At 41.1% G+C, this 27,035-nt stretch overlaps 1 protein-coding gene across 6 annotated transcripts in view; it reads left to right on the top strand.

The window, feature by feature from the left end:
• The window catches only part of CHCHD3 (coiled-coil-helix-coiled-coil-helix domain containing 3), a 246,413-nt gene that overhangs the window by 65,921 nt on the left and 153,457 nt on the right, over nt 1-27,035 (top strand). For all 6 annotated transcript variants that reach the window (XM_037889374.2, XM_037889373.2, XM_043520868.1 and 3 more), the window contains exon 4: nt 25,789-25,933. In XM_037889374.2, the coding sequence (XP_037745302.1) occupies nt 25,789-25,933 (145 nt within the window). The remainder of the gene's footprint in view (nt 1-25,788; nt 25,934-27,035) is intronic.

Raw genomic sequence — 27,035 nt, 5'->3', positions numbered from 1 at the left:
GAAAAAAAAGATTTTTTTGCAGTTTGTCACATATCAACAAGTATTACTTGTAACTATAGTAGCTACAAAAATTTCAGGCGAATATGATTTTCAAGTTTATCACTTTAAAATGCAGTGAAGGCTGACATTTTCTGTGAACACTTGCGTACTTTCTAATACTGGGTTTAGAAATGAAATCAGGCAGAGATTTTTGAAGAAAGCAATTACTGTTAGCATTGTCAACAGAAAAGCAGCAAAAATAGACTGGTGTTTTTACCCGTAGCGTACAAAGCCGTGTGAGAATCCAATAATTTACATAGAAGTACAGTTAGGGGGCTTTCTGTTTTTTTGTTTTTTTTTTTAAAGGCACAAACATGATAAGAAATCATTTTAAAGTAATAGAATTACTTGAGATTAATTCATTGTTGGGTTCTAGTATAGTCTTCCATGTGCCATGTTAAGTGCATTGTCACATTCTATGTGACTTTCAGTAAGCAACCATCCTTGCAATCCCTTTCAGATTGATTCAATTGTAAATCCTGAGATGCTGTGTCTCTTCCCTCACCCTGCATATTTTTTGTCTGTGCAGACAGGAGAACTTAGATGATTTAAGTTTTAATGAAGGGCACTGGATAAACTTTTCAGTCAGATGAATAATGATCAGTTACTAGAAATGTAGTTGAAGAAACATCAATTTCACACTTCTCAGACCCTAGCTTAAGTTTAGGTTAAAGGTTTGTCTTGGAGTCTGTAGCCTCTTTTCTGGTCCTTGACAGCTGCAGTGATTTCCAACCACATCTTTCTGCAGCACATCCAGTCTGCACTCAGACTTATTAAATATTAAACCCAGTATTCAGGAACATTATTCACTCATTAATATTGCATCATGGTCTAAACTGCATTGTTCAAAACATTTTAGGATGTTATGCAAGTCTGTCAAAATACATTAACAAACTTGCTCATGTCAAACTAAGCAAAAAATGACAGTTTGCCCAATAAACATGTTCCACTAGAGTTTTTGGAGGGTGTAAGCGGTCTGGATTGAGGAAATACCACAGAAACCTGCTGGTAAAATACAGTGAAAGATGAAGAAATCCGGATGGAATGAATATTAATTTTCAACAAAATGCCTCCTGCACATCATAACAAAATGAAAAGGTGTCCTGTAATATCCCTAAATATTCTTTGTTACATGGAGGTTGTGCTGTGGTATCATTCCTCTACCCTGAGGAATACTTTTAGATTACTAGGATCAACTTGCATCTTCAGATTTCTGCCCTCCACGGAGGGAGGAAGACAATGGCTTTCCTACTACTGGCCTATAAACCAGGAAATATGTAAGCTTTGGTAGATAATGTGACGAAAAGGGATAGAGTTCAAACTTTTGATGTATTGGCAAGGGTTTATTCTGGATCACTGTGAACTCACCAACTTGCTCTCTCCCTTCATAGCAGTCTACTGCAGTCTTGGATTTATACAATTATTTCCCTCAAAAGTGACTTAAAAGAAAATGTTTAATCTGTCACTCGATGTAATACCTGTTTCAAATTCTAGAAAAATTTCCCATTTGTTTTTTAATATTACATTGTTTCCAATTATAAATTTTGAGTTCTAAATTAGATTATAATACAGGATTTCAGTGTGGTAATTGCGGCTCGTAGGGGTACAAACTCTTGATATTATAACGATCTTTGAACCTTTTAGTAATTTTGCTGCTGTCCCTGGATTATATTTTTCTAGAGTCGTGAATAGTGCTAATCTTCATCACCTACAACTGTAATTTCAGGAGTGTCAGAAATTGATATTCTGAGATAAACAGTGAAGGTAGTAGAGTGAATCCTTTCTGACTAAGTTAAATTATTCATTTTGTTAGTTTAGCTAACATGGTTCATGCTGTGCAGGATTTCAGTGCTATGTCAGAGGCTAATATTGTATAATTAACAGCGTTTCTCTCTCCAGCTCATGACAGAAACAGATCTGGTAATGGTTGTAATGTGCTTAGAAAGCACAGTCAGTGAATCCTGTTCACTAATACCCTTCGTCTTTACATTTTAAAGTAAAAATTTAGAATACCATCCACATGATTTAGTTGGGGATTGGTCCTGCTTTGAGAAGGGGGTTGGACTAAATGACCTCCTGAGGTCCCTTCCAACCCTAATATTCTATGATTCTATGTTCAATTTTTTTTTAAACCTTTGATTATCCTTCACAGTTGCTTATGGGTAGTGTGTGGGAACAAATAGTTTACCATTTAAACTCTTCAGGGCAAGGGACTGCGAAAAGCACCTTGCACACCAATCATTCTGTATTCATATCTTAAGACAGATCTATTTGATGGGGAGGGTCTCTCTGGTAGGGGTGATAATTCTTTGCTTCCCCTATCCGTTTTGTTTGGCTGAGCTGTCCAAAAGACCTGGATGTTGATCTCTCACAACAGATCAGTGCAGTTCTTGAATCTGCTGAAAGGATGCTCAAGAGCTTATGGAGGCCGAACTGTACCAGGATAGAGTGCATTGCTTCAACAGTCCTTTTAGTCCCTGCCTGCTTGGGAAATCCAAGACAACGAGAACACTTTCGAATGAGAACTGAACAGACATTTTCCAGTGTACCAAACTGAACACACTGACCTGATAAAAGATTTCTTGAATTTTTTTAGATCCAAACAAAATGTTTCATAAAGGGGAAGAGATGGCTTACTGGTCTAAGCCTCAGACATGAAATATCAAATGGAATCCTATGTTCAAATCCTGTCATGGTTAACTTTTTCTTGCTGCTACTACTGAGCTTTTCTGAGGAAAATGCCAAACTTTTTTACTTGCAGCGTGGTGGTAGCTGTATCTATCCCAGGATATTAGAGACACAAGGTATCTAACCCACCTTGTGTCTCTAAACTTCATTTCATATTTTTAGACTGACAGTTCAGTTCAACACACTCTGTGTAGTTTCCAGCTAGTGTCCCAGGGCTGCGTTTGGTTTTTGAGGAAATTGTCACCCTCCACTCTTCTTCTCCTTCTGAGGGGTTTGCAGTGACTGGTGCCTCTGCAGGCTTCTTGAAGTGAGTTAGGTTGAGAAAAGGCAAAATTAAAGGTCTGAATCTCTTCCAGTTCCACTTTCCTCGCTCTCCCCCCACCAATTAAATGTATCTTGGGAAGCTTGACTGGCCAGCTCTGTGGGCAGACTACAGTTTACCCCTCATAGCCCAGGCAGAGGTGGGGTTGCCTTGACCCTTGTTGGTAAATTGCATACTCAATTGATTGACCACACTTTGGTTTATTAAGAAATATATGCAAGAGAGCAAATAAGAGATTTATACAAATATAATACAGGAAATAAAATTCAATACAGTACCAATTTCCATGAAGCCACCTTTGCAGCATTGTTGAATTCACCTTACCAGAAGATTTGCTTCCAAAGTGACACATTTCAGCTATTAGTATTTATAGGAGGCTTTACGAATAATAAAACTCTTTATATTTCACTAAAGTCCGACCCACTGGTTCGTACCAGTTCCTTAACTTGTTTTTCTGTACCTTTCTTGTCTGTTTTGTATGCTAGCATTCCAGGTAATGGTCCTTGAAGGTACCTCTCCAGCTTGTACCAGGGCAAAACATTAATGTATTTTGCCTTTCACAAGTTTTCTATTTTCTAATGCCAAAGCTTCCTCAGCTTTGCAAAGTATTAGCATAAGTGAATAAGATTGTAGAAAGACATAGGCCAATTCAGGCCACATAACTGCTAGAAATACATATGCAATATAATGTTATATAGATATTGTATGCTTAATGCAAATTACTATAGGTAGTGTGAATAATGCATATTGATAATGTGATATACACACATTTTAGCCCAGATATATTGGTCAACAGGTCTCCCACTTGTTGCTTTTATAATTGTTATTATTAAGGCAACACATCTGCCAAATTAATACATGAAGGAGTGGTGAAGGCATTAATATGTGATTTATACTGTCTCAACTAACTGCGTAACAATACATAATTAACGCAATTCAAACCAATACACCTTGTAATATAAACAAAGCTTTAAATGAAATTTTTATTCAAGTGTGGAAATCCAATATTTCAAGAGCTGCGTCATGGATCAGGTCATTCAAGGCTTATTCTACCTTGTGCATGTCATAGCTAATTTGAATAATATGTGTCTTTTTGATCTAATAATGTTTTTAAATTTAAGATAAGTGGGTTAATATGCATGCTAAAAACTTGTAGCTTCTTTTCAACTTTATCCTGCTGCTGAGGCTCACTCTGGATCATAGATTCATTTTGAAAAACTGGGATAGACGTTCGTATAGTGTCCTACGTGAAGAGTAAACCACAAATTTGGAGCAGTGACATTAAAAATGAAGTCTAATTACAAGAAATATATGTATGGAATTACTACATAGTGCTGTCCATCAGTGTTGTAGGTCACAGGTTGGAAATGGAGGGCACTGGATGCAGTATAATGCTGCAGTGCCACGGTGTGCAGTAAGGGGCCTTCAGGGCTGGCTCCCTCTTCCTGCTACCACCTCTGTAATGGCCCTTCCTTACCACTCAGTGATCCAGCATCTTAGATTCAGGACAGACACATGGTGCCAGGGAAGTCAACCAGAGGCCTGAGCTATGGTTGAATAGTATTCGGCAAAGGTGTCCTCTTGGAAGAATGGTAGCAGAATATGAAGGTGATGGTAATGGTTAACAACAACAGGAGTGTCAGACACAAAAAACGGTTTCTTATTGCAGCCTGTTGAGACAACTGATATCATATATGCACATGCTTAAAAGGTCCAGCGTTCATATGATAGCTATCCACTAATTCTGGGCATCCCATCTGCATCTCATTCTGTCTTATCCATTGGCAGAGATCTAGCTTCACTTGTGTATTCTCTGCTCCCACAACTGGTGAATGCAGATAAATCAGATTTTTTTTTTTTAAATGAAGCTTCCTGATTTAGTCCAGGAAATGGATACCAGAAAAGGAGAGCACAGCGTCTACCGACTTGGAACACAATGATTCACTGAGATCTTGAAGCCGTGCTCCTTCCAGAAAGAGCAGATTAGGTCTGATTACAACAGTCAATGTGTCTGATAGGGTTTTCATAACAATATCAATCTTACCCCAAAGAGATTTTCTTAAGTGTAGGAGATTTTCCTAGCTATGTGAACTGCCCACCAATTATTATTATTTATTAGTTTTTATTACGTACTCTCATGCCTGGTGACACATGAGGCAACCCAATGCTCTCCTTGGAGTGATGTTCCTATGGGTGCTCCATGACTCCATCAGAGTCATGACAGACAATCTCGCCTGCATGTATTACATCAACAGGCAGGGTGGAGCAAGGTCCCACTCCTTATGCTCAGAGGCACTCAAACTGTGGAACTTGTGTATCCAACACACTATTACCATTTCAGCAGCATACTTACCTGGATGCCAGAACACCATCGCGGATGCATTGAGCATGAGATTCTCCCTTGATCACATGTGGGAACTGGATATGTGAGCACTTCAGCCCATCTTCAACAATGGGGATGCCCCACCATAGATTTTTTTGCTACACTGCACAATGCCAGCTGTTCTCAATTCTGTTTCAGAGTGGGACTGGAACACAGATCTCTGGGAGACGCATTCCTGATAACATGGGATGCACCGCTCCTTTATACCTTCCCTTTCTTTCCCTTCTATTCTGAATACTTTGCAAGATAAAGGAGGACAGTATTCTTGCCAGCAAGTTAAAGAAGTATGGGCTGGATGAATGGACTATAAGGTGGATAGAAAGTTGGCTAGATTGTCAGGCTCAATGGGTAATGATCAATGGCTCCATGTCTAGTTGACAGCTGGTATCAAGTGGAGTGCCCCAAGGGTCGGTCCCGGGCCAGTTTTGTTCAATATCTTCATAAATGATCTGGAGGATGGTGTGGATTGCACCCTCAGCAAGTTTGCAGATGACACTAAACTGGGAGGAGAGGTAGATACGCCTGAGCCTGTATAGGGATAGGATACAGAGGGACCTAGATACAAAGCATTGTCTGTGACCAAGCTGCGTACTAAACATTTGAATTTTTTTCAGTTTGTTATAGCTTTTACTGCTACTTCTTGTAAGTATTCTGCTGTGTGTGTGTTTCCTGATGTATCAATTGTTTCCATAAGGAAGATGTTTCCTTCCTCTGTTGTCACACAAGCACATACAACAGGATCATTCTGGACATTGCTCCACCCATCAAGACTCAGGTTACCAATTTTACCCTCTAGATCTTTTGCACATTGCTCAATTTCTCTTTCATACACTTTATCCAGCAGTTTGCCTGCAACATCTGCTCTATTGGGTGGACTGTATTCTAATCTTAATGACTGAACCATGTTAATGAAGTGTGGGTTCTCAATCATACGGAAAGGAGAGTTTGTTGCATAAACAAACCGGGCAATTTTTTCATCAATTGCCTCTTTTTGTAATCTGCTGGTTCTTATCACAAATTTATCTATGGTTGTTTCTGGATGATGGAGATGTTTTTTTTTTCTTTTTGCTACAGGTGCTATACTGTGGCTATGTGACATACATAATTGGCAGATAACTCTGAAACTATAGAAAATGATGGTGATCTTGAAGGTGGATAGTCTTCAGAATCCTGTATGTTGTGGATGGCTTCTCCGAAACAAAATAAGTCAATGCAGTTATTTAGTTATTATTACCATACTGCTCATTTAGTATTGCTCATTGCATTCACTGACACTCAGTACTACTTTAAAGGTGAAATTGTAAAAGGAAGATCCGCCTATTTCAGCTGTGTATTTTTTTTAATCACAACTGCATCTAAAATGATAGTACCATAGAGTAACAACTATATTTTTTGCTCAAACATGAGAATTCAAGAATAGTCCAGAAGGAAAACAGGCAGTCCTAAAGAGAGAAGTATGAAACAAAAACGTTTACCAGCCTGAAGATCCTGCATGTTCAGACATGTTCCTTTCATCATCTTTAATGCAGCTTCCTCCAGAGAAGAAACACTCCTCATTATGTTGTTTCATCCTGGCAACCAGGCCTGCCTTTCTTTGTTGCACTGTTTGCATTTTGCACGCATGCCTGTCTTACCCAGAGGTAGAGGAACTTCATTAAAATATTCCCAAACTGGGTCTCTTTTACAGCCTGCTGCCATTATAGGTTTTCCCTTCTAATGAGAGAATAGTATGGGAGATCTCAAATCAATGAAGGCTACGTTCAGAAAGACCTTAAGACTTCTGGAATATGCTGCTCAAACAGAAACTTTTGTTTCTACTGCCTGTCCCTCCCTTCTCACATTTATCTCCAGACTTCTTCTCCTTGTCCAGATCTATTCCGCCCCCAACTATCTTCTATTCATTGAACTTTTTGAAACTTTGCACTTTTTGAGAGAGGTAAGGGATTGACTCTGTGTACACAAATTTGCAGAGGCACAACAGGGTTGAGGTCTGTTATTTCTCACCTCTATATATTTATTTATTTATTTAAAACATTTTTGCTCTTAACAAGCATGTTACCACTGGAGAGACAAATCCACAGTTTGAGAACTGCAAAACTAAGCATCTCTGATGGTATCTTCTAGACTGAGCACTGAGTCCCATTGGGTAGGTAGAAAGATTAACCTAAATAATCTATACCGAAGCCCCTGGAACCCCATAAGATTGGGTCCCTAATGCATGAACTATTGGAACTCATTTACAAAACTTTTCTTAAACATTACATGAATATATTGTCTCATACTATAGAATTAGAATTTATAATCCCTATTCCATGATGAGAGATCTTTGAGCTATAATGTATCTTAATTAAAACTATCTTTAGATAGATGTTTTCCTCAAAAAGGATTTTTATCAAAAAATCCAATTTAAATTCAAAATAATTGGATTTTTTTTTATTTAAAAAAAAACCCATTGATTTTTATCCACCCTGTCAGGCACCCATAGGGACATCACTCAGAAGAAGAGAAGATTACTCACTCTGTGCAGTAACTGAGGTTCTTTGAGATGTGTTTCCCTGTGGGGGCTCTACTACCCGCTCTTCTCCTTTCTGCTTTGAGCCCTAAACATATGCTCTGCAGCAGAGAAGGAACTGGGGGTGGTCAGAACCCGCAGCGCTATATATACATCCCGCTCACAACTTGAGAGGGGGGAGGTGCGAATGTGTGGTCCGACGGGCACTGCTGATGAAGATCTCCAATCTGAGGTGCAGGGGGTGCTGCCACACCTATAGTGGAGCACCCATAGGGGAACACATCTTGAAGAACCTCAGTTATTGTATAGTGTGAGTAACCTTCTCTTTCCACCTCTGGCTAATGCCACATTTCTTGCTCCATTGTAGGTACCTCATGACAACATTTTTCTCAACTGATTTCTTTCATCATTCGTTGTCCTCTTTTCTATCTTCCACCAAGTGGTATCCAGTTAAGGGCTTGTCTAGGAATGTGGGTTTTTTTTGACATCTGTACAAAATGCCCAGACCACTTCAGCCGTCTTTATCCAATCATTATCTCTGTAGTCTGTTGGTCAGTCCTTTGTAACACATCGGTATTAATTTACTTTATCCCATCAGTGGACTGCAAGTATTCTCCATGAGTATCTCTGATGGAGTGTATTAAGCTTCCAGTTGTGAATTTCTAGCGTTGGCCACGTTTCAGAAGCAAATAACAATGTGGGTATCACGTTGTCCATCAAGGAAGTGGGAGATGTACAACAAGTTTTACCTGGCAGAAGTCAGACTAGCAGACTGGCTCCTATACTCAGAAATATCTCACTTACTCTAAGTCAATTTGGTGGGCTGGGAATCAAACTCTTTGCATCTGGAAAGGGTAAATTAAGTGTCCTGCAGCCCCTTGTCAGGACCCAGGAAATCAAGTGGTGAATGACCTCTCCCAAATTGGGAAAAGTCCTTGCTATGTTTTCCAACATTTTTCGTTGCTCCTCAGGACAATACAAAAGATAAGAACAAGATTGTGGTAGTGAAACTTTTTATATCTTTCTGGCTGTGCTTTCAGGCCTGATTTAACCTAACATTGGATCTTTGGATGTCTCTATCTCAGAGAGGAGGTCTGTGTGTTACAGAACCAGTCCTCCATTGGGAACCAGTCAGGTTTAATATAAATATTTGGAAGAAGTGATTATGGCTGTCATGGATCCCAAAAGAGAGAAGGCAACAAATAAAATAAATGTACTGGCTAGTGTGAAGCCCATAATTTAACTGCCATTGGAAACCCATGAAACATAGCCTTGTGTTCCTCCAGGTTTTTTTTATTGTGAGTGTATAAATGTGTCCTAGTAAAAGGGTCAATAGGATAATGTTCTTAGCATGTTCAAGAAAAGGAAATGTACAAATCCTGACGTTAGATGCTTCTTTAGGGCATCGACCTTTATTCCAACCCTGCAAGGTAATAGAGCCCAACCATGGAACCCTTTTCTGTTCCTGTCAGCACTACTGAGACTGAATTCCTTCAGTGGGTATCATATTTCCTGTCCATTAGGACTGGCCTCCCATAGGCTCTGATTTTCAATCAGATGATTTTTTTTTTATTTTAAGTTAGGAGCTTTTTCTAACAAGACCCAATATTATATTTTGAATTCAGATAGGTAGTCCTCACAACTGTCATAGCATTTATTCCCTACGTAAATTAAAGAAATATTCCTTCTTTGGTTAAGCACCAAAATCGGGTCCTTAGGAGCACTGACTGTTTCAGGGCACAAGTAATCTTGTCTCCTATATTGAGTTCTGTAATGCCTAAGTTCACCACATTCGGCATATTGGTCATCCAGTCTTAGCCAACGCTATTTCCTTTCTTTTGACAGAAGTCTTCTATATGCCTTAGTGCCCAGGGGAAGACGGAAGAGATTTTATGTATCTTACCATGTTTTGGATGAGCCTGCTTCCCACTCTGGAGGCACGCTGCTAGGCACATCTATTGTAATGTGTCTGTGGAACTTAGCATGAAGAAGAAGAATAAAACTTGTCTGTGCTTACCTGAAAACTTCCTTTCTTCAAGTTATAAGGTCCACAGATCTGGCCTACCCTGGAGACAAATAGATCCTTCAGAATAGAAATGGAATTAACATCCAACAATTTGGATCTGTTGTCATTAGGTGAAATTTACCATGCTCTGCAGTAGGAGCAATTTTGCCTTTTTCCTGTAAGTTTTCTCAACTGGAAGGAACTTAAGAAGGTGCAACATTTTGCTGCAGCCAATGATTGATGGATCTTGTTCGGTCACCAAACAGCAAGTAGGTTAGAGTATCGTTGTAGTGAATTTCAGACAAAGTGAACTTTCGGTAAGCATGCATAACTTTTCCTGTTCTTAATGTTCAGCTTTTTGCTAGCAAAAGCAAGGAAGTTGCAAGCATTGTGCGATCTGGCTTGACTTCAGTGGGAATTACATGGCTAAAACCTCACTGCCTTCTTAGAAAATTTATCCCTTCACTTTACTTCCACATTGTGTGGTGTTTTTTTTCCGCTGGTCATTTTACTAAAATAGGCTTGACAATGCTTTGGGGCGGGTTAGGAGGGGCGAAATGGCTGTTGTTGCTGCATGTTTGATTTAATGGAGTGGAGACAGACAGATATCTGACAGTTGACACATGGATGACATGACATCTGATGTAGACTTCTAGCGGTGCCAGAGACTTGCTAGGTGACCTTGGTAGGTCTCGGTATGTCTCAGTCTCCTAATCAGTAAAATGTGGACAATAGTGTAATACTGCCATAATTGCTGTGAGGAGCTTTGAGATCTTCAGGTGGGAAGGTGCTGTAGAAACACAGGAGGAGGAGTTCTTTTTATTGGAGTACAAACCTTGTACGTGTAATTTTATGCCATACAATAACAAGTACATAAAATGTTAAAGCGGTTGGTTCTAAATCTAAATCCACAAGAATTCCCTTAGTACTTAACATTTACTTTCAGCCACTTACAGGGGTGATGTCACAGGATCACTTATGTGCTTTGTTTTACTTAATGAGATAATGTGACTGGAAAGCAGTACACGTTGAGTTGGTCAATATTGTATAATCTAATTACTTTGCTGAGTTACCAACTATCAACTTTTCTTTTTAAAAATGTGTAGCAAGCAGTCTTGACTGCCGATTCAGCATTCCCTCAGACTTCTAAATTATTTCTTCCAGAGTATAAATGAGCAGTGCGAGATTTTAGTTGCTTGTTTTTTCCCCCCCTTTTCTGTTGCAACGTCTAATATAAGCTATTAGACTGAGCCCTCCATTTTAGTGTAATTAAAATTTTCATTGTGCAATGTCTGTTTATATAGAGTTCTTCGATTATTAGCCTGAACTGACAAAGTGTGATCCGTAACTGTGTATCTGAATATAAATCACAAGTCTGGATTTTTTGCTTTAGAATAGTTAGTAATATAAGTAATCATTGAAGATTTAGTGATTGTTTGCTCTCATTCAGGTAAAGTTTGTACTGTATGCCAATAAAATGAGTTCATGATGTCAAGGAAGTAAACTACTGTAAGTTGATGCAAGCAAGTGTTTGAAATCTTAGGACAGAGCTGACTTGTATTTGTTTCATTAAGCTCCTACAAGCCACCCAATTACATAATGCAAATAAGTGAAGTTTACATTAAAAGCATACTACTTTGCTTAAAACTCTGGTGAATTTAAATAAGTTGAGAGAGATTTAATTTTTTTGGTAAATAAAACTTGATGTTGCCATTGCCCCCAAATCATGGTCAACTCCAACAAGTATTTCAAAAAGAACATTTTCAAGTAACTTCAAGTACGCATGGTGAGAAGTATTTTAAATCATATGAACTAGGGTTGGGGCAGTTACTGTTTTCTTACCAGCTCTTGTTAGTTTCTTTTAGCCAATATCAGTTATTAGAAATTTCAGTATATCATAATTTAAATAGAGCTGGAGTTGATATAAAACAGCAAATTAGATAACTATTTGCACTACAATATGGGAGCAAATAGAGCTATTGTGGTTTAGGATTGCTTATGCAATGGCTTCTAATCATGGAGCAGGTGTATGGTATAGACTTAGCTGTGGAGTTACTGTTCCTGAAATATTGTGTTCAGTTCTGGGCTGCTCAGTGTCGGAAAGATATGGACACATTGGACAACAAAAAGATTAGGGGAGCTTGAAGGCGTTCACTTTTACAGTGAAAGGATAGGAGGTAAACAGTCATTGTTAAGCCAGGCTGTACCTCAGAGGGGACATAACACCAAAGATGGACAAAGAATTTTGCAGAATGAGGCATGTTAATACAAATTAAGACAAAAAGAGAGAGATAATGTAGAATGAATATCAAGCATATCTTCCTGACAGATATGTAACACATTCAATTATGAAATAGTTCAAACTGTTTTCTTACAAAAGCTGCAGCACAAATAAATCAGTACAAATATTTCCCAAGCAGCCCTTATTTTGAATTTTAAGTCCTGAATAATTTTTTCAATAAGAACAGTGAAACTAACTAATTCTAGTCACATGGGCATGGCTAGATATACTGATGTTGCTACTAGGTCAAAGGCAGAGAGAGTGACTCAGTCACAAAATTACATACGAACAGAGCCAAGAGTAGAATCAAAGTCTCTTGACTCCCAAGCCTGTGCTCTTATCAGCTATATGAATCTGATGCTTCCGAGTACCTCTATGCTTCTGTCTGTCAGTAGGAGAGAGAGGCATTATGATACTACTAGCCATCTGGAGAACAGACGATGGCACAGAAGTCTTTCCTTGGATTTCATCACTGAGCCCATGACGTGTCCATAAAGATGAGCTTCTAAATTCCACCAGTTCTTTATATATACACTTGTTCTGAGTCAAAAAGGACATGAGAAGTAGACCAGTTGAAAGTCTCTGGATAAAGATAAAAGGGAAAAAAAACAGGGGCAGTTCATGGTAGGTCGTCTAATATAGACCACTGAATCATGGAGAAGATGTTGATGAGGCACTTCTAGAACAAATAACAGAAATATCCCCCTCCACCCTGCCAAAAACAACAACAAGAACAAGCGCTGCAGGGACTTTGACAACCTTTTGTTTCAGAAAGTGGAGGAAGTAACCAAGAACTAGGCATTTTAGGCTTGATTCTGACTCACATGAAGGAATTGGTTGTGAATCTGAAGGTTGAAGGCAGTTTGGATGAAAGTGATCATGACTTGATAAATTTCATGATACTAAGGAAAGGAAGGAGCTAGAGCAGCAGAAAAAGGCTAATAGACTTCAAACAAGCAGACTTTAACAAACTCGGAGATCTGATAGGTAAGGTGCTGTAGGAAGAAAATCTAAGGGATAAATAAGTTCAGGAGAGCTGCCGGTTTCTCAAGGGCAAAACTGCAAATTATACTGATGTGAAGAAAAGAGAGGAAGAAGAGTAAGAAGGCAATATGTCCACATTACAGCTCTTTAATGACCTGAAAATAAGAGAGAAATACTTCAGAAAATGGAAATATGGACAGATTGCTAAGAAGAAATGCAAAAGAATAGTGTAAGCCTGTAAGGACAAAATCAGAAAGGCTAAAGCACAAAATGAGTTATACCTAGGAAGCTACAAAAAAGGAAAGAAGAGTTTTTTTAAATATACTAGGAGCAAGGGAAAGACCAAAGTAAATGTAGACTCTCATGCAGCACTTCATTCACTGGAAGTCTATACTCCTGCTACAAAAAGGAAACATTTTAAACCTAAACTATAGTCACGATCCTCATTCCACCAGAGGCCTCAGTATGCCCCTAGGAGGAGATCAAGATCTTTTCAAGGCCAAGAGCTGTCTTCCATGGCAGCAAGCATTTCTCACCAAATAACTGCTACATTGAAACAGTTGTTTTGACTTTGACTGGGGACAGCATGCCACCAATATCTCTTCACTTAGGATCATACCTATTCCACTTTTACTGCACTTGGGAAGACATCACTTCAGACAAGGTGGTACTCAGCATGGTAAAGGAGGAATAGGTTATCCAATTCATTTTCTTTTCCTTTCTCTACCCACCCTTCCCATCCCTTTTTAGGACCCTTTTCACGAGACCATGTTACTTCATGAGCTATGGTCTCCTCTAAAATGGAGAGCGACAGAGGAAATTCCTTACCAACAGAGGGAAAAAGGTTTTTATACCTGATACTTTCTGGTCCTGAAGAAATCTGGGGGCCTCTTCTTCATTGTATTTCTAAGGGCATGGCTACACTTGCAGATGTAGAGCGGTGTGGGTTAAACCAGCCCTCGGAGAGCACAGCAGGGAAAGCGTTGCAGTGTGTTCACACGGTCAGCTGCAAGCGCACTGGCGTGGCCACATCTGCAGCACTTGCAGCGGCATTGGGAGTGGTGCATTATGGACAACTATCCCACAGAGCACCTCTTCCCATTTTGGCTCTGTGGCTTGTGGGAAGGGGGCTGGGGGGACGTGGGGCATTCTGAGTCCCGTGCCAATGCCCCGTGATGCATCGGTTCGCATCCCCGCCATCCCTGTGCTTCCGTCCACATTTGGCGCCATCTTTCAATGGTTTTTGTAGTGCGCGCTCTGTCTTCCCTTTCGGTCTGCGGGAATGGATCCCGAACTGCTGAGGAGTATGCTGACGCGTCTCGCCAGCATGTCACGTTTGGCAGTCGAGTTATTCCTTATGATCCAAATTGACAGTGAGGGCTCCGACTATGCTATTGACTCGAGTAATGTGGGAGTTCTGTTGGAGGAGAAGGTATTTGTATTTGGTTTTGTGTTTGTATTATTTGTATGTGGAGAGGCTTGCAGGGGCTTTGTGCTGGGAGAGAAGCTGAGCCCTGATTAGGGGGCGGGGCTTCTCTGACTAGGGGTCCTATAGAGGTGGCCAGCCAGTCAGGCCCTGGCACAGACAGCTGTAGCACAGGAGCCAGCAAACAGAGCTGTAAACAGTGGGAGTTTGTAAGGGGAGTTTGTCTTGTGGTGCTCGTTTGGGGTTTGTTTTTGCTGTGGGTGGTGGTGTTTGGTGTGGTTTGTGTTTCCCAGACTAACAGGATTTAGGTGGGAAGGCTATGACAGATACAGAGGCAGTGGTGGGAGTGACCCATGTAGTGGAAGACACAATGAGGATGACTGGATATGGAAGCTGCTGTATGTATGTACGTGATCCTGGAGGGGGTACCCGGTAAGAGTTTCGTCTGCATGAAATGCCCGCTGATAGAGGAAAAGATCTGAGGTTTGGAGATGCAGGTGGAAAGTCTGGTTGAGTTTACAAAGGGGTTCGAGCAGATTGTGGAGCAAAGACATGAGGCAGCTGAAGGGAAAAGCTCAGACTTGCAGATGGAAGCAGGACTGAGGAATTCTGAGGGGAGACTGCTGGGTGAGGCAAGTGGTCAGTGAAAGCATGTGACTAAGAGAACCAGGCAGAGGAAAAGACGGGCTAGTGAAGGAGAAATAGAGCTCAAGAATAGGTTTGTAGAGTTGGAAAATGAAGAAGGGACTCAGCAGGTAGTCACTGAAGGTGGAAGGGCAAGGAAGAAGAGAAGAGCGGCTAGACCTATAGGAGAAGGGGTAGAGTCAATGGAGACTACACCAAATATGAGCCCCAGGAGGATACAGGATGGGTTGAAAGGATTACAAGAGAGAATAGGAATGGAAAGAACTTGCAGCCAGAGGGGACAGGGGATAGACCGGAGAATCGCACCATCACCAGGAAAAGGCAGGTCTACGTGATCGGGGACTCCTTACTGAGAAGAATAGACAGGCCTGTAACCAGAGCTGATCCAGAGAATAGAAGGGTGTGCTGTCTTCCAGGTGCTAAGATACATGATGTAGACATGAGGTTGAAAAGGATCCTAAAGGGAGCAGGAAAGAATCCCCTAATTATCCTTCATGTGGGAACAAATGATACGGCTAGATTCTCACTGGAAAGTATTAAGGGAGACTATGCTAGGCTGGGGAAGATGCTTAAGGAAATCGAGGCTCAGGTGATCTTCCGTGGGATTCTGCCTGTTCCTAGAGAAGGGCAACAAAGGTGTGACAAGATTATGACTATAAACAGATGGCTCAGGCAGTGGTGCTGTAAGGAGGGCTTTGGGATGTATGGCCACTGGGAGGCATTCATGGAGAGAGGACAGTTCTCTCGGGATGGACTTCATCTGAGTAGGGAAGGAAATAGACTTCTAGGATGGAGGCTGGCAAAACTGATTAAGAGAGCTTTCAACTAGGAATTTGGGGGAGATGTCCAGGTAATCTCCATGCCGGATTTTAGCACTGAGAGGGAAGAAAACAAAGTAAGAAAGGATACAGCCGTGGGTAGGAGAATGGATATAAGGAGGAAGGGCAGTGTGGATACCAGCCTAATAGGTTATACTGGCTGAAGAATACCGTGCCTAATCGGGTACAGAATGTGAGCGAGCCCAAACAGCAAAAATTAAGATGTTTGTACACCAATGCGAGGAACCTAGGTAACAAAATGGAGGAACTAGAGCTACTGGTGCAGGAAGTGAAACCAGATATTATTGGGATAACAGAAACATGGTGGAATAGTAGATTTCAGAGTAACAGCAGTGTTAGCCTGTATTCACAAAAAGAAAAGGAGTACCTGTGGCACCTTAGAGACTAACAAATTTATTTGAGCATAAGCTTTCGTGAGCTACAGCTCACTTCATCGGATGCAATGGATGGTGGAATAGTAGTCTTGACTGGACTAAGGGAATTGAAGGGTATGTGTTGTTTAGGAAAGACAGAAATAAAGGTAAAGGTGGTGGAGTATCATTGTATATCAATGATGAGGTAGAATGTAAAGAAATAAGAAGCGATGAAATGGATAAGATAGTCTGTCTGTGCAAAAATTACATTGGGGAAGAAAACTACTAGAGCCTCTCCTGGGATAGTGCCTGGGGTGTGCTATAGACCACCGGGATCTAATTTGGATATGGATAGAGCCCTCTTTAATGTTTTTAATGAAGTAAATACTAATGGAAACTGCGTGATCATGGGAGACTTTAACTTCCCAGATGTAGACTGGAGGACGAGTGCTAGTAATAATAATAGGGCTCAGATTTTCCTAGATGCGATAGCTGATGGATTCCTTCATCAAGTAGTTGCTGAACTGACTAGAGGGGATGCCATTTTAGATTTGGTTTTGGTGAGTAGTGAGGACCTCATAGAAGAAATGGTTGTAGGGGACAGTCTTGGTTCAAGTGATCATGAGCTAATTCAGTTCAAACTGAACGGAAGGATTAACAAAAATAAATCTGCAACTAGGGTTTTTGATTTCCAAAGGGCTGACTTTCAGAAATTAAGGAAATTAGTTAGGGAAGTGGATTGGACTGAAGAACTTATGGATCTAAAGTCAGAGGAGGCCTGGGATTACTTTAAATCAAAGCTGCAGAAGCTATTGGAAGCCTGCATTCCAAGAAAGGGGAAAAAATTCATCGGCAGGAGTTGTAGACCCAGCTGGATGAGCAAGCATCTCCGAGAGGTGATTAAGAAAAAGCAGAAAGCAAGAGGGAGTGGAAGATGGGAGGGATCAGCAAGGAAAGCTACCTTATTGAGATCAGAACATGTAGGGATAAAGTGAGAGAGGCTAAAAGTCAAGTAGAGTTGGACCTTGCAAAGGGAATTAAAACCAATAGTAAAAGGTTCTATAGCCATATAAATAAGAAGAAAACAAAGAAAGAAGAAGTGGGACTGCTAAACACTGAGGATGGAGTGGAGGTCAAGGATATAATGAGGATCTTAGGGATAATGGTAGCATGACAAATGGGAATGAGGATATGGAGGTAGATATTACCATATCTGAGGTAGAAGCGAAACTTGAACAGCTTAATGGGACTAAATCGGGTGGCCCAGATAATCTTCATCCAAGAATATTAAAGGAACTGGCACAAGAAATTGCAAGCCCATTAGCAAGAATTTTTAATGACTCTGTAAACTCAGGGGTTGTACCATATAATTGGAGAATTGCTAACATAGTTTCTTTTTTTAAGAAAGGGGAATAAAGTGATCCGGGTAACTACAGGCCTGTTAGTTTGACATCTGTAGTATGCAAGGTCTTGGAAAAAATTTTGAAGGAGAAAGTAGTTAAGGACATTGAGGTCAATGGTAAATGGGGAAAAATACAACATGGTTTTACAAAAGGTAGATCGTGCCAAACCAACCTGATCTCCTTCTTTGAGAAAGTGACACATTTTTTTAGACAAAGGAAATGCAGTGGATCTAATTTACCTAGTTTTCAGTAAGGCATTTGATACCGTGCCACATGGGGAATTATTAGTTAGATTGGAAAAGATGGGAATCAATATGAAAACTGAAAGGTGGATAAGGAAATGGTTAATAGGGAGACTACAGCGGGTCCTACTGAAAGGTGAACTGTCAGGCTGGAGAGAGGTTACCAGTGGAGTTCCTCAGGGATCAGTTTTGGGACCAATCTTATTTAATCTTTTTATTACTAACCTCGGCACAAAAAGTGGGAGTGTGCTAATAAAGTTTGCGGCTGATACAAAGCTGGGAGGTATTGCCAATTTAGAGAGAGACCGGGATATCATAGAGGAAGATTTGGATGCCCTTGTAAACTGGAGTAATAGTAATAGGATGAAATTTAATAGTGAGAAGTGTAAGGTCATGCATTTAGGGATTAATAACAAGAATTTTAGTCATAAGCTGGGCACGCATCAATTAGAAGTAATGGAGGAGGAGAAGGACCTTGGAGTATTGGTTGATCATAGGATGACTATGAGCCGCCAATGTGATATGGCTGTGAAATGTGGTCTTGGGATGCATCAGGCGAGGTATTTCCAGTAGAGATAGGGAGGTTTTAGTACCGTTATACAAGGCACTGGTGAGACCTCACCTGGAATACTGTGTGCAGTTCTGGTCTCCCATGTTTAAGAAGGGTGAATTCAAACTGGAACAGGTTCAGAGAAGGGCTACTCGGATGATCCGAGAAATTGAAAACCTGTCTTACGAAAGGAGACTCATGGAGCTTGGCTTGGTTAGCCTAAGTAAAAGAAGGTTGAGGGGAGATATGATTGCGCTCTATACTATATCAGAGGGATAAATACCAGGGAGGGAGAGGAATTATTTAGGCTCAGTACCAATGTGGGGACACAAACAAATGGATATAAACTGGTCATTGGGAAGTTTAGACTTGAAATTAAACAAAGGTTTCTAACCATCAGAGGAGTGAAGTTTTGGAATAGCCTTCCAAGGGAAGCAGTGGGGGCAAAAGACCTATCTGGCTTTAAGATTAAACTCGATACGTTTATGGAGGAGATGGTATGGTGCTATAATATGATTTTGGCAATTAATTGATCTTTAAATATTCATGGTAAATAGGCCCAATGGCCTGTGATGGGATGTTAGATGGGGTGGGATCTGAATTACTGCAGAGAATTCTTTCCTGGGTATCTGGCTGGTGAATCTTGCCCATATGCTCAGGGTTCAGCTGATTGCCATATTTGGGGTCGGGAAGGAATTTTCCTCCAGGGCAGATTGGAAGAGGCCCTGGAGGTTTTTCGCCTTCCTCTGTAGCATAGGGCACGGGTCACTTGCTGGGGGATTCTCTGCTCCTTGAAGTCTTTAAACCATGATTTGAGGACTCCAATAGCTCAGACATAGGTGAGAGGTTTGTCGCAGGAGTGGGTGGGTGAGATTCAGTGGCTTGCATTGTGCAGGAGGTCAGACTAGATGATCATAATGGTCCCTTCTGACCTTAATATTGATGAATCTATATGACAGGAGTTTGCTTGTGGCATTTACGGACATGCTCGCCACCATGGAATGCCGCTTTTGGGCTCGGGAAGCAAGCACTGAGTGGTGGGATCACATCATCGTGCAAGTCTGGGATGACAAGCGGTGGCTGCAGAAATTTCGGATGAGAAAAGCCACTTTCATGGGACTGTGTGAGGAGCTCGCCTCCACCCTGCAGCTCAAGGACATGCCCTGGCGGTGGAGAAGCAGGTGGCTATTGCAATCTGGAAGCTGGCAACTCCAGACAGCTGCCAATTGGTCGCTAACCAGTTTGGAGTGGAAAAGTCGACTGTTGGAATTGTGTTGATGCAAGTTTGCAGAGCTCTGAATCGTATCCGGCTCAGAAGAACCGTGACTCTGGGTAATGTGCATGACATTGTGGATGGCTTTGCACAAATGGGTTTCCCTAACTGCGGAGGGGCGATAGATGGGAAGCATATTCCAATTCTGGCACCAGCCCACCTAGCCTCTGAGTGTGTTAATCAGAAGGGGTATTTCTCTGTGGTTCTCCATGCACTTGTGGATCACCATGGGCATTTCATTGACATCAACGCGTGCTGGTCCAGAAAGGTGCACGACGCACTCATCTTTCGGAACACAGTCCTGTTCAGGAAGCTGCAAGTCTGGACTTTCTTCACAGACCAGAAGATCACCCTAGGGGAAGTCGAAATGCCCATTGTGATCCCTGGAGACCCCATTTACCCTTTAATGCTGTGGCTCATGAAACCCTACACAGGGAGCGTTGACAGCAGCAAGGAGCAGTTCAACAACAGGCTGAGTTGGTGCAGAATGATTGTGGAGTGTGTTTTTGGCCGTTTAAAGGGCCGCTGGCCGCTGGTATGGGAAGCTGGACCTGGCCGATGACAACATCCCCACGGTTATATCCACGTGCTGTATCCTCCATAACATTTGTGAAGGGAAGGGTGAAAGATTCACTCAGGCATGGACCTTGGAGGTTCAACACCTGGAGGCTGAATGTGAACAGCCAGAGAGCAGGGCTATTAGAGGGGCCCAACGCGGGGCTGCAAGGGTTCGGGATGCCTTGAGGGAACAATTTGTGACTGAAAGCCACCAGTAATGTCTGGTGCCCTGCATGGGAGTGAAGTGCAAGGATTCCAATGTTAGTAGGTGTCTGTGTTTGCTATGCTGACTTGCAGTGCCTGTTGCTTTCCTGGGCTAAGGTATCTTTTACTTTATGCAATAATAAAAATGTTTTAAAGCTAAAAAATTCACTTATTGAAAAGAAACACAACTGCTTGGGAAACAGGAAGGGCATGACACGTCTGTGCTATGTGGGATGAGCGAAGTGGGTGGGGTGGGGAACAGGACAATCACAGATATGCGTATGTCATGGTGTTATATCATCCTTCCCGTCTGGAGTGCCGTGCAATGAGTACTGCAATTTAGGCTGGCTAAAATGCATGGTGATGGGGGTTGAATGCAGTGTGTAAGGGTCGTAGTTTGCAGGGCTGGGTGGTGAAGCCATAGGTGTTGGAGGCAGCTGGTGGTGATAAGAACCCGGATGTTGGGGAAAGTGGGTTGGCGCTGACATGGGGGCACAAGGGAAAGAGTTTTGGGACAAGGGCTGTGGGGCGGGGGCAGGCGCAGAAGTGCTCCGCCTGCATTGCTACGAGTGCCGTATTGAGTCTGCTTGGTGCTCCATGATGCTTAGCAGCTGCTCCGTGGTTTGGTGCTGGCTATCCGTACTCTGCTGGCGGACCCTCCTTTCACTCTCCCGCCATTCCCGCACTTCTTGATTTTCATTAATGGACTGCTGCATCACTTCATGCAGCATGTCCTCTTTGCTTTTTTGAGTATGCTTCCTGATTCTTTGGAGTCTTTCGGCCGTTGATAACAAGGATGGCTGGGATCTCAAGGTTGCATCTGTAAAGACAAAATGCAACACTTAACAGAGGCAGCATTGTTCACACCAGACAGAGCAATGATTCACAAATCAGACGTCGAGAATTATAACATTCAAAAACCAGTCGGAGAACACTTCAATCTCTCTGGTCACTCGATTACAGACCTAAAAGTCGCAATTCTTCAACAAAAAATCTTCAAAAGCAGACTCCAACGAGAGACTGCTGAATTGGAATTAATTTGCAAACTGGACACCATTACATTAGGCTTGAATAAAGACTGGGAGTGGATGCGTCATTACACAAGGTAAAACTATTTCCTCATGTTTATTCCCCCCACCCCCCCCACTGTTCCTCAGACGTTCTTGTCAACTGCTGGAAATGGCCCACCTTGATTATCACTACAAAAGGGTGTGTTTGTTTCCCCCTTCCCCTTCAGCTGGTAATAGCTCACCCCACCTGATCACTCTCGTTACAGTGTGTATGGTAACACCCATTGTTTCATGTTCTCTGTGTATATAAAATCTCCCCACTGTATTTTCCACTGCATGCATCCGATGAAGTGGGCTGTAGGCAACGAAAGCTTATGCTCAAATATATTTGTTAGTCTCTAAGGTGCCACAAGTCCTCCTTTTCTTTTTGCGGATAGAGACTAACACGGCTGCTACTCTGAAACCTGTCTTAATAGACTAGGGCATCCACACTGGTTCTGCAGCGCTCCAGCCGGTGCGCAGTAAGTGTTATGCTTCTCGTGGAGGTAGATTACCAGGAGCACTCCAACTGCAGAGTCTGGGCGCTCTACGTGTCTTGCGATTGGGAACGCGTCATGAGTTAGGGTGCCCGGGGCTCCTTTAATGCACTCTAACTCGCAAGCGTAGCCAAGCCCTGAGAAAGGTGAATTCATCCGAAGAATGAAGTTCAGATGGTGCCCTCGCTTCTCTTACTCCTTTCCTGGAGAATATAAGAACGACCATACTGGGTCAGACCACAGGTCCATCTAGCCCTGTTATCCTGTCTTCCGACAGTGGACAATGCCAGGTGCCCCATAGGGAATGAACAGAAGAGCTAATTATCAAGTGATCCATCCCCTGTCACTCATTCCCAGCTTCTGGCAGACAGAGGCTAGGGACACCATTCCTACCCATCCTGGCTAATAGCCATTGATGGACTTATCCTCCATGAATTTATCTAGTTCTTTTTTGAACCCTGTTATGGTCTTGGCCTTCACAACATCCTCTGGCAAGGAGTTCCACAAGTTGACTGTGCATTTTGTGAAGAAATACTTCCTTTTATTTGTTTTAAACCCGCTGCCTATTAATTTCATTTGGTGACCCCCTAGTTCTTGGGTTATGAGGAGTAAATAACACTTCTTTATTTACTTTCTCCACACCAGCCATGATTTTATAGACCTCTATCATATCCCCCCTCAGTCATCATGTTTCCAAGCTGAAAAGTCCCAGTCTTATTCATCTCTTCTCATATGGCAGCTGTTCCCTACCCCTAATCATTTTTGTTGCCCTTTTCTGAACCTTTTCCAATTCCAATACATCTTTTTCGAGATGAGGTGACCACATCTGCACACAGTATTCAAGATGTGGGTGTACCATGGATTTATACAGAGGCAATATGATATATTCTGTTTTATTATCTGTCCCTTTCTTAATGATTCCCAGCATTCTGTTTGCTTTTTTGACTGCCGCCGCACATTGAATGGATGTTTTCAGAGAACTATCCACAATATCTCCAAGATCTTTCTTGAGTGGTAACAGCTAATTTAGACCCAATCATTTTATATGTATAGTTGGGATTATGCTTTCCAATGTGCATTACTTTGCATTTATCAACATTGAATTGCATCTGCCATTTTGTTGCCCAGTAATCCAGTTTTTTAAGATCCTTTTGCAGCTCTTCGCGGTCTGCTTGGGACTTAAGTATCTTGAGTAGTTTTGTATCTATAGTAGGAAGAGAGCCTGAGAAGTCCTTGTATAAGAGGCCTTGGTATGAAGCCTGAGCTTTGCTGATATAAAGCAAAGTTATCAAATGTCAGACTGTGAGCAAACCTCTGGCTCTGCCTACTTGCAAGTTCAGAGAATGTGGCAAGAACAGGGCTGATGTTGCAGAAACACACATTTCTAAGAAGTGCTAGGCACGGAGTACTCACACAAACACATTCCTGAAGAGTGATAGCAGAACATCCCAATATCAAGGATGGTTCAAAAACATTCCTCAAGGATAACAGGAACACACTGACCCCTCCTAAAAGGTAAGGAACTTTTCCATTCTCATTGTAGTATAGCTAGCAGGGAAGTTGAATGTAACAGCAATTCAGTTAAGCCATCAAACAACTTATCTAGGAGTTAGGAATTTATTATTTATAAGGTTTAGGGAAACTGACTCTTTGGAAAAGAGATTGTGGAGACAACATCAAGGTGCATAATTCTGCCTAATGCCAAATACAAAAATGAAGAGACATGAATATGAGCTAAAAAGCCCAAGCTTTTTCAAAAAAAAAGTCAAGCAAATAGCAGCTTTTCTAAATACAATAATTAAATATGTGAAATATACTACCAGTAGTGTAATGTATAAAAAGAGGAATCAAGTCTTTAACTGCAGAGAGTAGAATACAAAATAGGTGATTGGGTTGTGTGTGTGGGGGGGTGGGGAGGGAATCTTTAATCTCTGAAAAGTCTAAATGCTGCTTTTACTTCAGAAAAAAGGAATTATTGAGACTTCTATTTTGACACTTCTTCTCTTTGTGTGAAACAATAGTTTTGTAATCTAAAGGAAAACTGGCGTGTGTTTTGTCTGCATCATTGATTGTGCGATAGATTAAATACATTGATGCTGCTGGATTAATTTGGGGGACCTTGGGAAATCACTTAATGGAATTTGGTCCATGTCTGCATAATCTTTTTGCTGGAGTAATTGAAGATGCTGCTTAGTAAACTTTATAAAAACTCCCAGTTGGTTGATGTCTTTCAGAGGTTTGTGTCTGAGCACAAAAATGACACACGTTCTGTCTTCTTCCCCACCATCCCCCACCCCTCTTAAAGTTTTCCCCAAGGAAAATGTTTAATGTACTGTAATGCTGGTGCCTTTCAGAAAGTGACCCCAGTGACTTTCTGACACTTTTCAGAAAGTGGCGGTATGATTTGTTCTCTGCAGCTCCCTTGGTAACACATACATTCAGTGGAAATTCTGAAGCCTCATCTCCTTCACTGTTTTTCAGATGCCTATTTAAAAAACAGTATTTGATATTCCATTACCGGTGATGAACTTGTAGATATTTACTTTTGTGTTTGGTATGAGAATATATATGTAAAGCAGGTGTTTTTATTGACTAAACTATTTTAAAATGTGTTTGCATATACGTGTAACGTATACATGCATTTTCATAAAAATATTGTTGTAAAGATTTCCATTAATTTTATGGCTTGTGACATTACATTCTATTCATGTTGAGAATTCCGTGGGACTAATATAATGCATGATTAAGTTCTGAAAACACAAATTCAGGAAATAATAATACTTTGCACTTAAATAGCGCCTTTCATCTGATGCTCTTAAGTCTTTTTCCAGATGTTAAGCATGTCAACATAGCTGTTACACCCTTTTTGCAGATGAATAAACAGATGCACTGAGTAGATGTGACCTGCCCAAAAGTAACAGTGTATCAGTGCCAGAGAAAGGAATAGAGCTGAGTATTCTTTAACAAGAATTCGTTTAAAAAAATCTGTATACTGTGTATTGTTTAAGCATGAGATTTTAATTAGTTTTATTCCTTATTTTGCTTAATTTCAGAGGTAACGCTGTTAAGATTTGGGTACAGTGTTGGGATGCTGAATTTATATATCTCAAAATATATTGAGAGATGTTGATACTGATAGATGTCGGGGGTTATTGATATTGATAGGGGTGTGTGTGTTTATATATATATATGTATGCGTGTGTTTTTTATATATATTTATTATGTGTGTATGTATCTTTATTTTATTGTGTGTGTGTGTGTATATATGTGTGTGTATGTATATAAATGTATATAAAATAAATCAGTGCATATCCAATATGAATGCCAGAAGGTTTATATTTTTGATTAAGTCTCAAAATTGGAATATACAGATTTCTGGCATTGATATTGGATATTCAGTGAGCTCTAAAAGCCAGTAATCATTTAACATTGTCATAAGTACTGTACTCTTTTGATGATGATAATGTGTTTGTCCATTCAAGCTATTTGACAATATATTTCCATTCTAAATTCTTTTACCCTTTTTTCAATGTAGATTGAAACAAGATCAAAAGTATGTACGTGATGAAATTGGCAAAGTTCTGGAGCGGGAGCGGTCTGCTTCAAATGAGCATTTGACTAGAGCCATTCTTAGAGAGAGAGCTGCGGCAGAAGAGGAACGCCTGAAGACACAGCATTTTGTAAGTGCAATAAGTTTTTTTTATGTAAATGTGAAGGTTTAAAAACAAATGTCAGTGTCCTAAAATTTTTATGCTTTTGGCAAACTCTTTTGTAAAATGTAGGAAGTAGAATGTTTCTATCCTCCCATAGTGCTTTTCCTCTTTAGCAAATATGATTATTATCAGAAGATTTCTTCTCTTTGCCCTGTTAATATCACAGTCCTTAAAAGAGCAGCTGCTTTAAAACTGACAGGTCCTTTTTAGTGTCACAAGTATGTCGCTTTTTGGGAGAAAACTTTTATGTGAGGAGAGCATTTAAATAACTAAGATGCTAGCCTGGTTCATTTTCAGTATTTAAGTGTTCGGAGATCTGGTTAGATAATGTGATATTAAATTACTGAATACTTTATCACAAACATTTATATATAAATGTGTATTAATAAAGGTACATTAACAGTGTGGTTGGTTAAACATTGACTGATTTTAAGAATTTTCCAAAGACATAGGCGCCGACTCCGTGGGTGCTCCGGGGCTGAAGCACCCATCGGAAAAAAATAGTGGGTGCTCAGTGCCCACTGGCTGCTCCCCAGTGCTCCCTGCCCGCTGGTGGCCCTGCCAGTGAGCTCCTCCCTCTCCCTCCCAGTGCCTCCCCCCTGCCACAATGAGCTGTTATGTGGCGTGCAGGAGGGGCGCGCTGGGGGAGGGGTTGGAGCAGGAAGAGGAGGGGTGGGGGGAAGGGGTGGAGTGGGGGAAGTGCCTGTGGCGGAGTGGGGGCCAAGCAACCCCAGGAAACTCAGAGAGACGGCACCTCTGTCCTAAGATACAATTTTTTCTTTTTTTTTCTCCTCCAACTTATTTATACTGGAGACCAAAATAGCATGTTTATATACGTGTGTGTGATTTTTTTTTATGGTTATGCCCCAAACTTCAATACCAGCTTATTGAAAAAGTATGTACTGAAGAACTGTATTTCATGAGAGCTGATATATAAAACCTCTCTGACAACCAAGTTGTGAAATATAGCAGGCTGTTTTTCTCTGAAAATTGACACCTTAGATTGCTGTCCATTTCAAATGTATGGCGGATTTGTAGCTTCCCACATCAATCGCTGCGGTTGCCTTTG

Source organism: Chelonia mydas, chromosome 1 (assembly GCF_015237465.2).
Source record: "Chelonia mydas isolate rCheMyd1 chromosome 1, rCheMyd1.pri.v2, whole genome shotgun sequence".
NCBI classification, from domain to species: Eukaryota; Metazoa; Chordata; order Testudines; family Cheloniidae; genus Chelonia; species Chelonia mydas.
The sequence above is the reverse complement of the archived record's forward strand: the minus strand, read 5'-3'. Positions and strand labels throughout refer to the sequence as shown.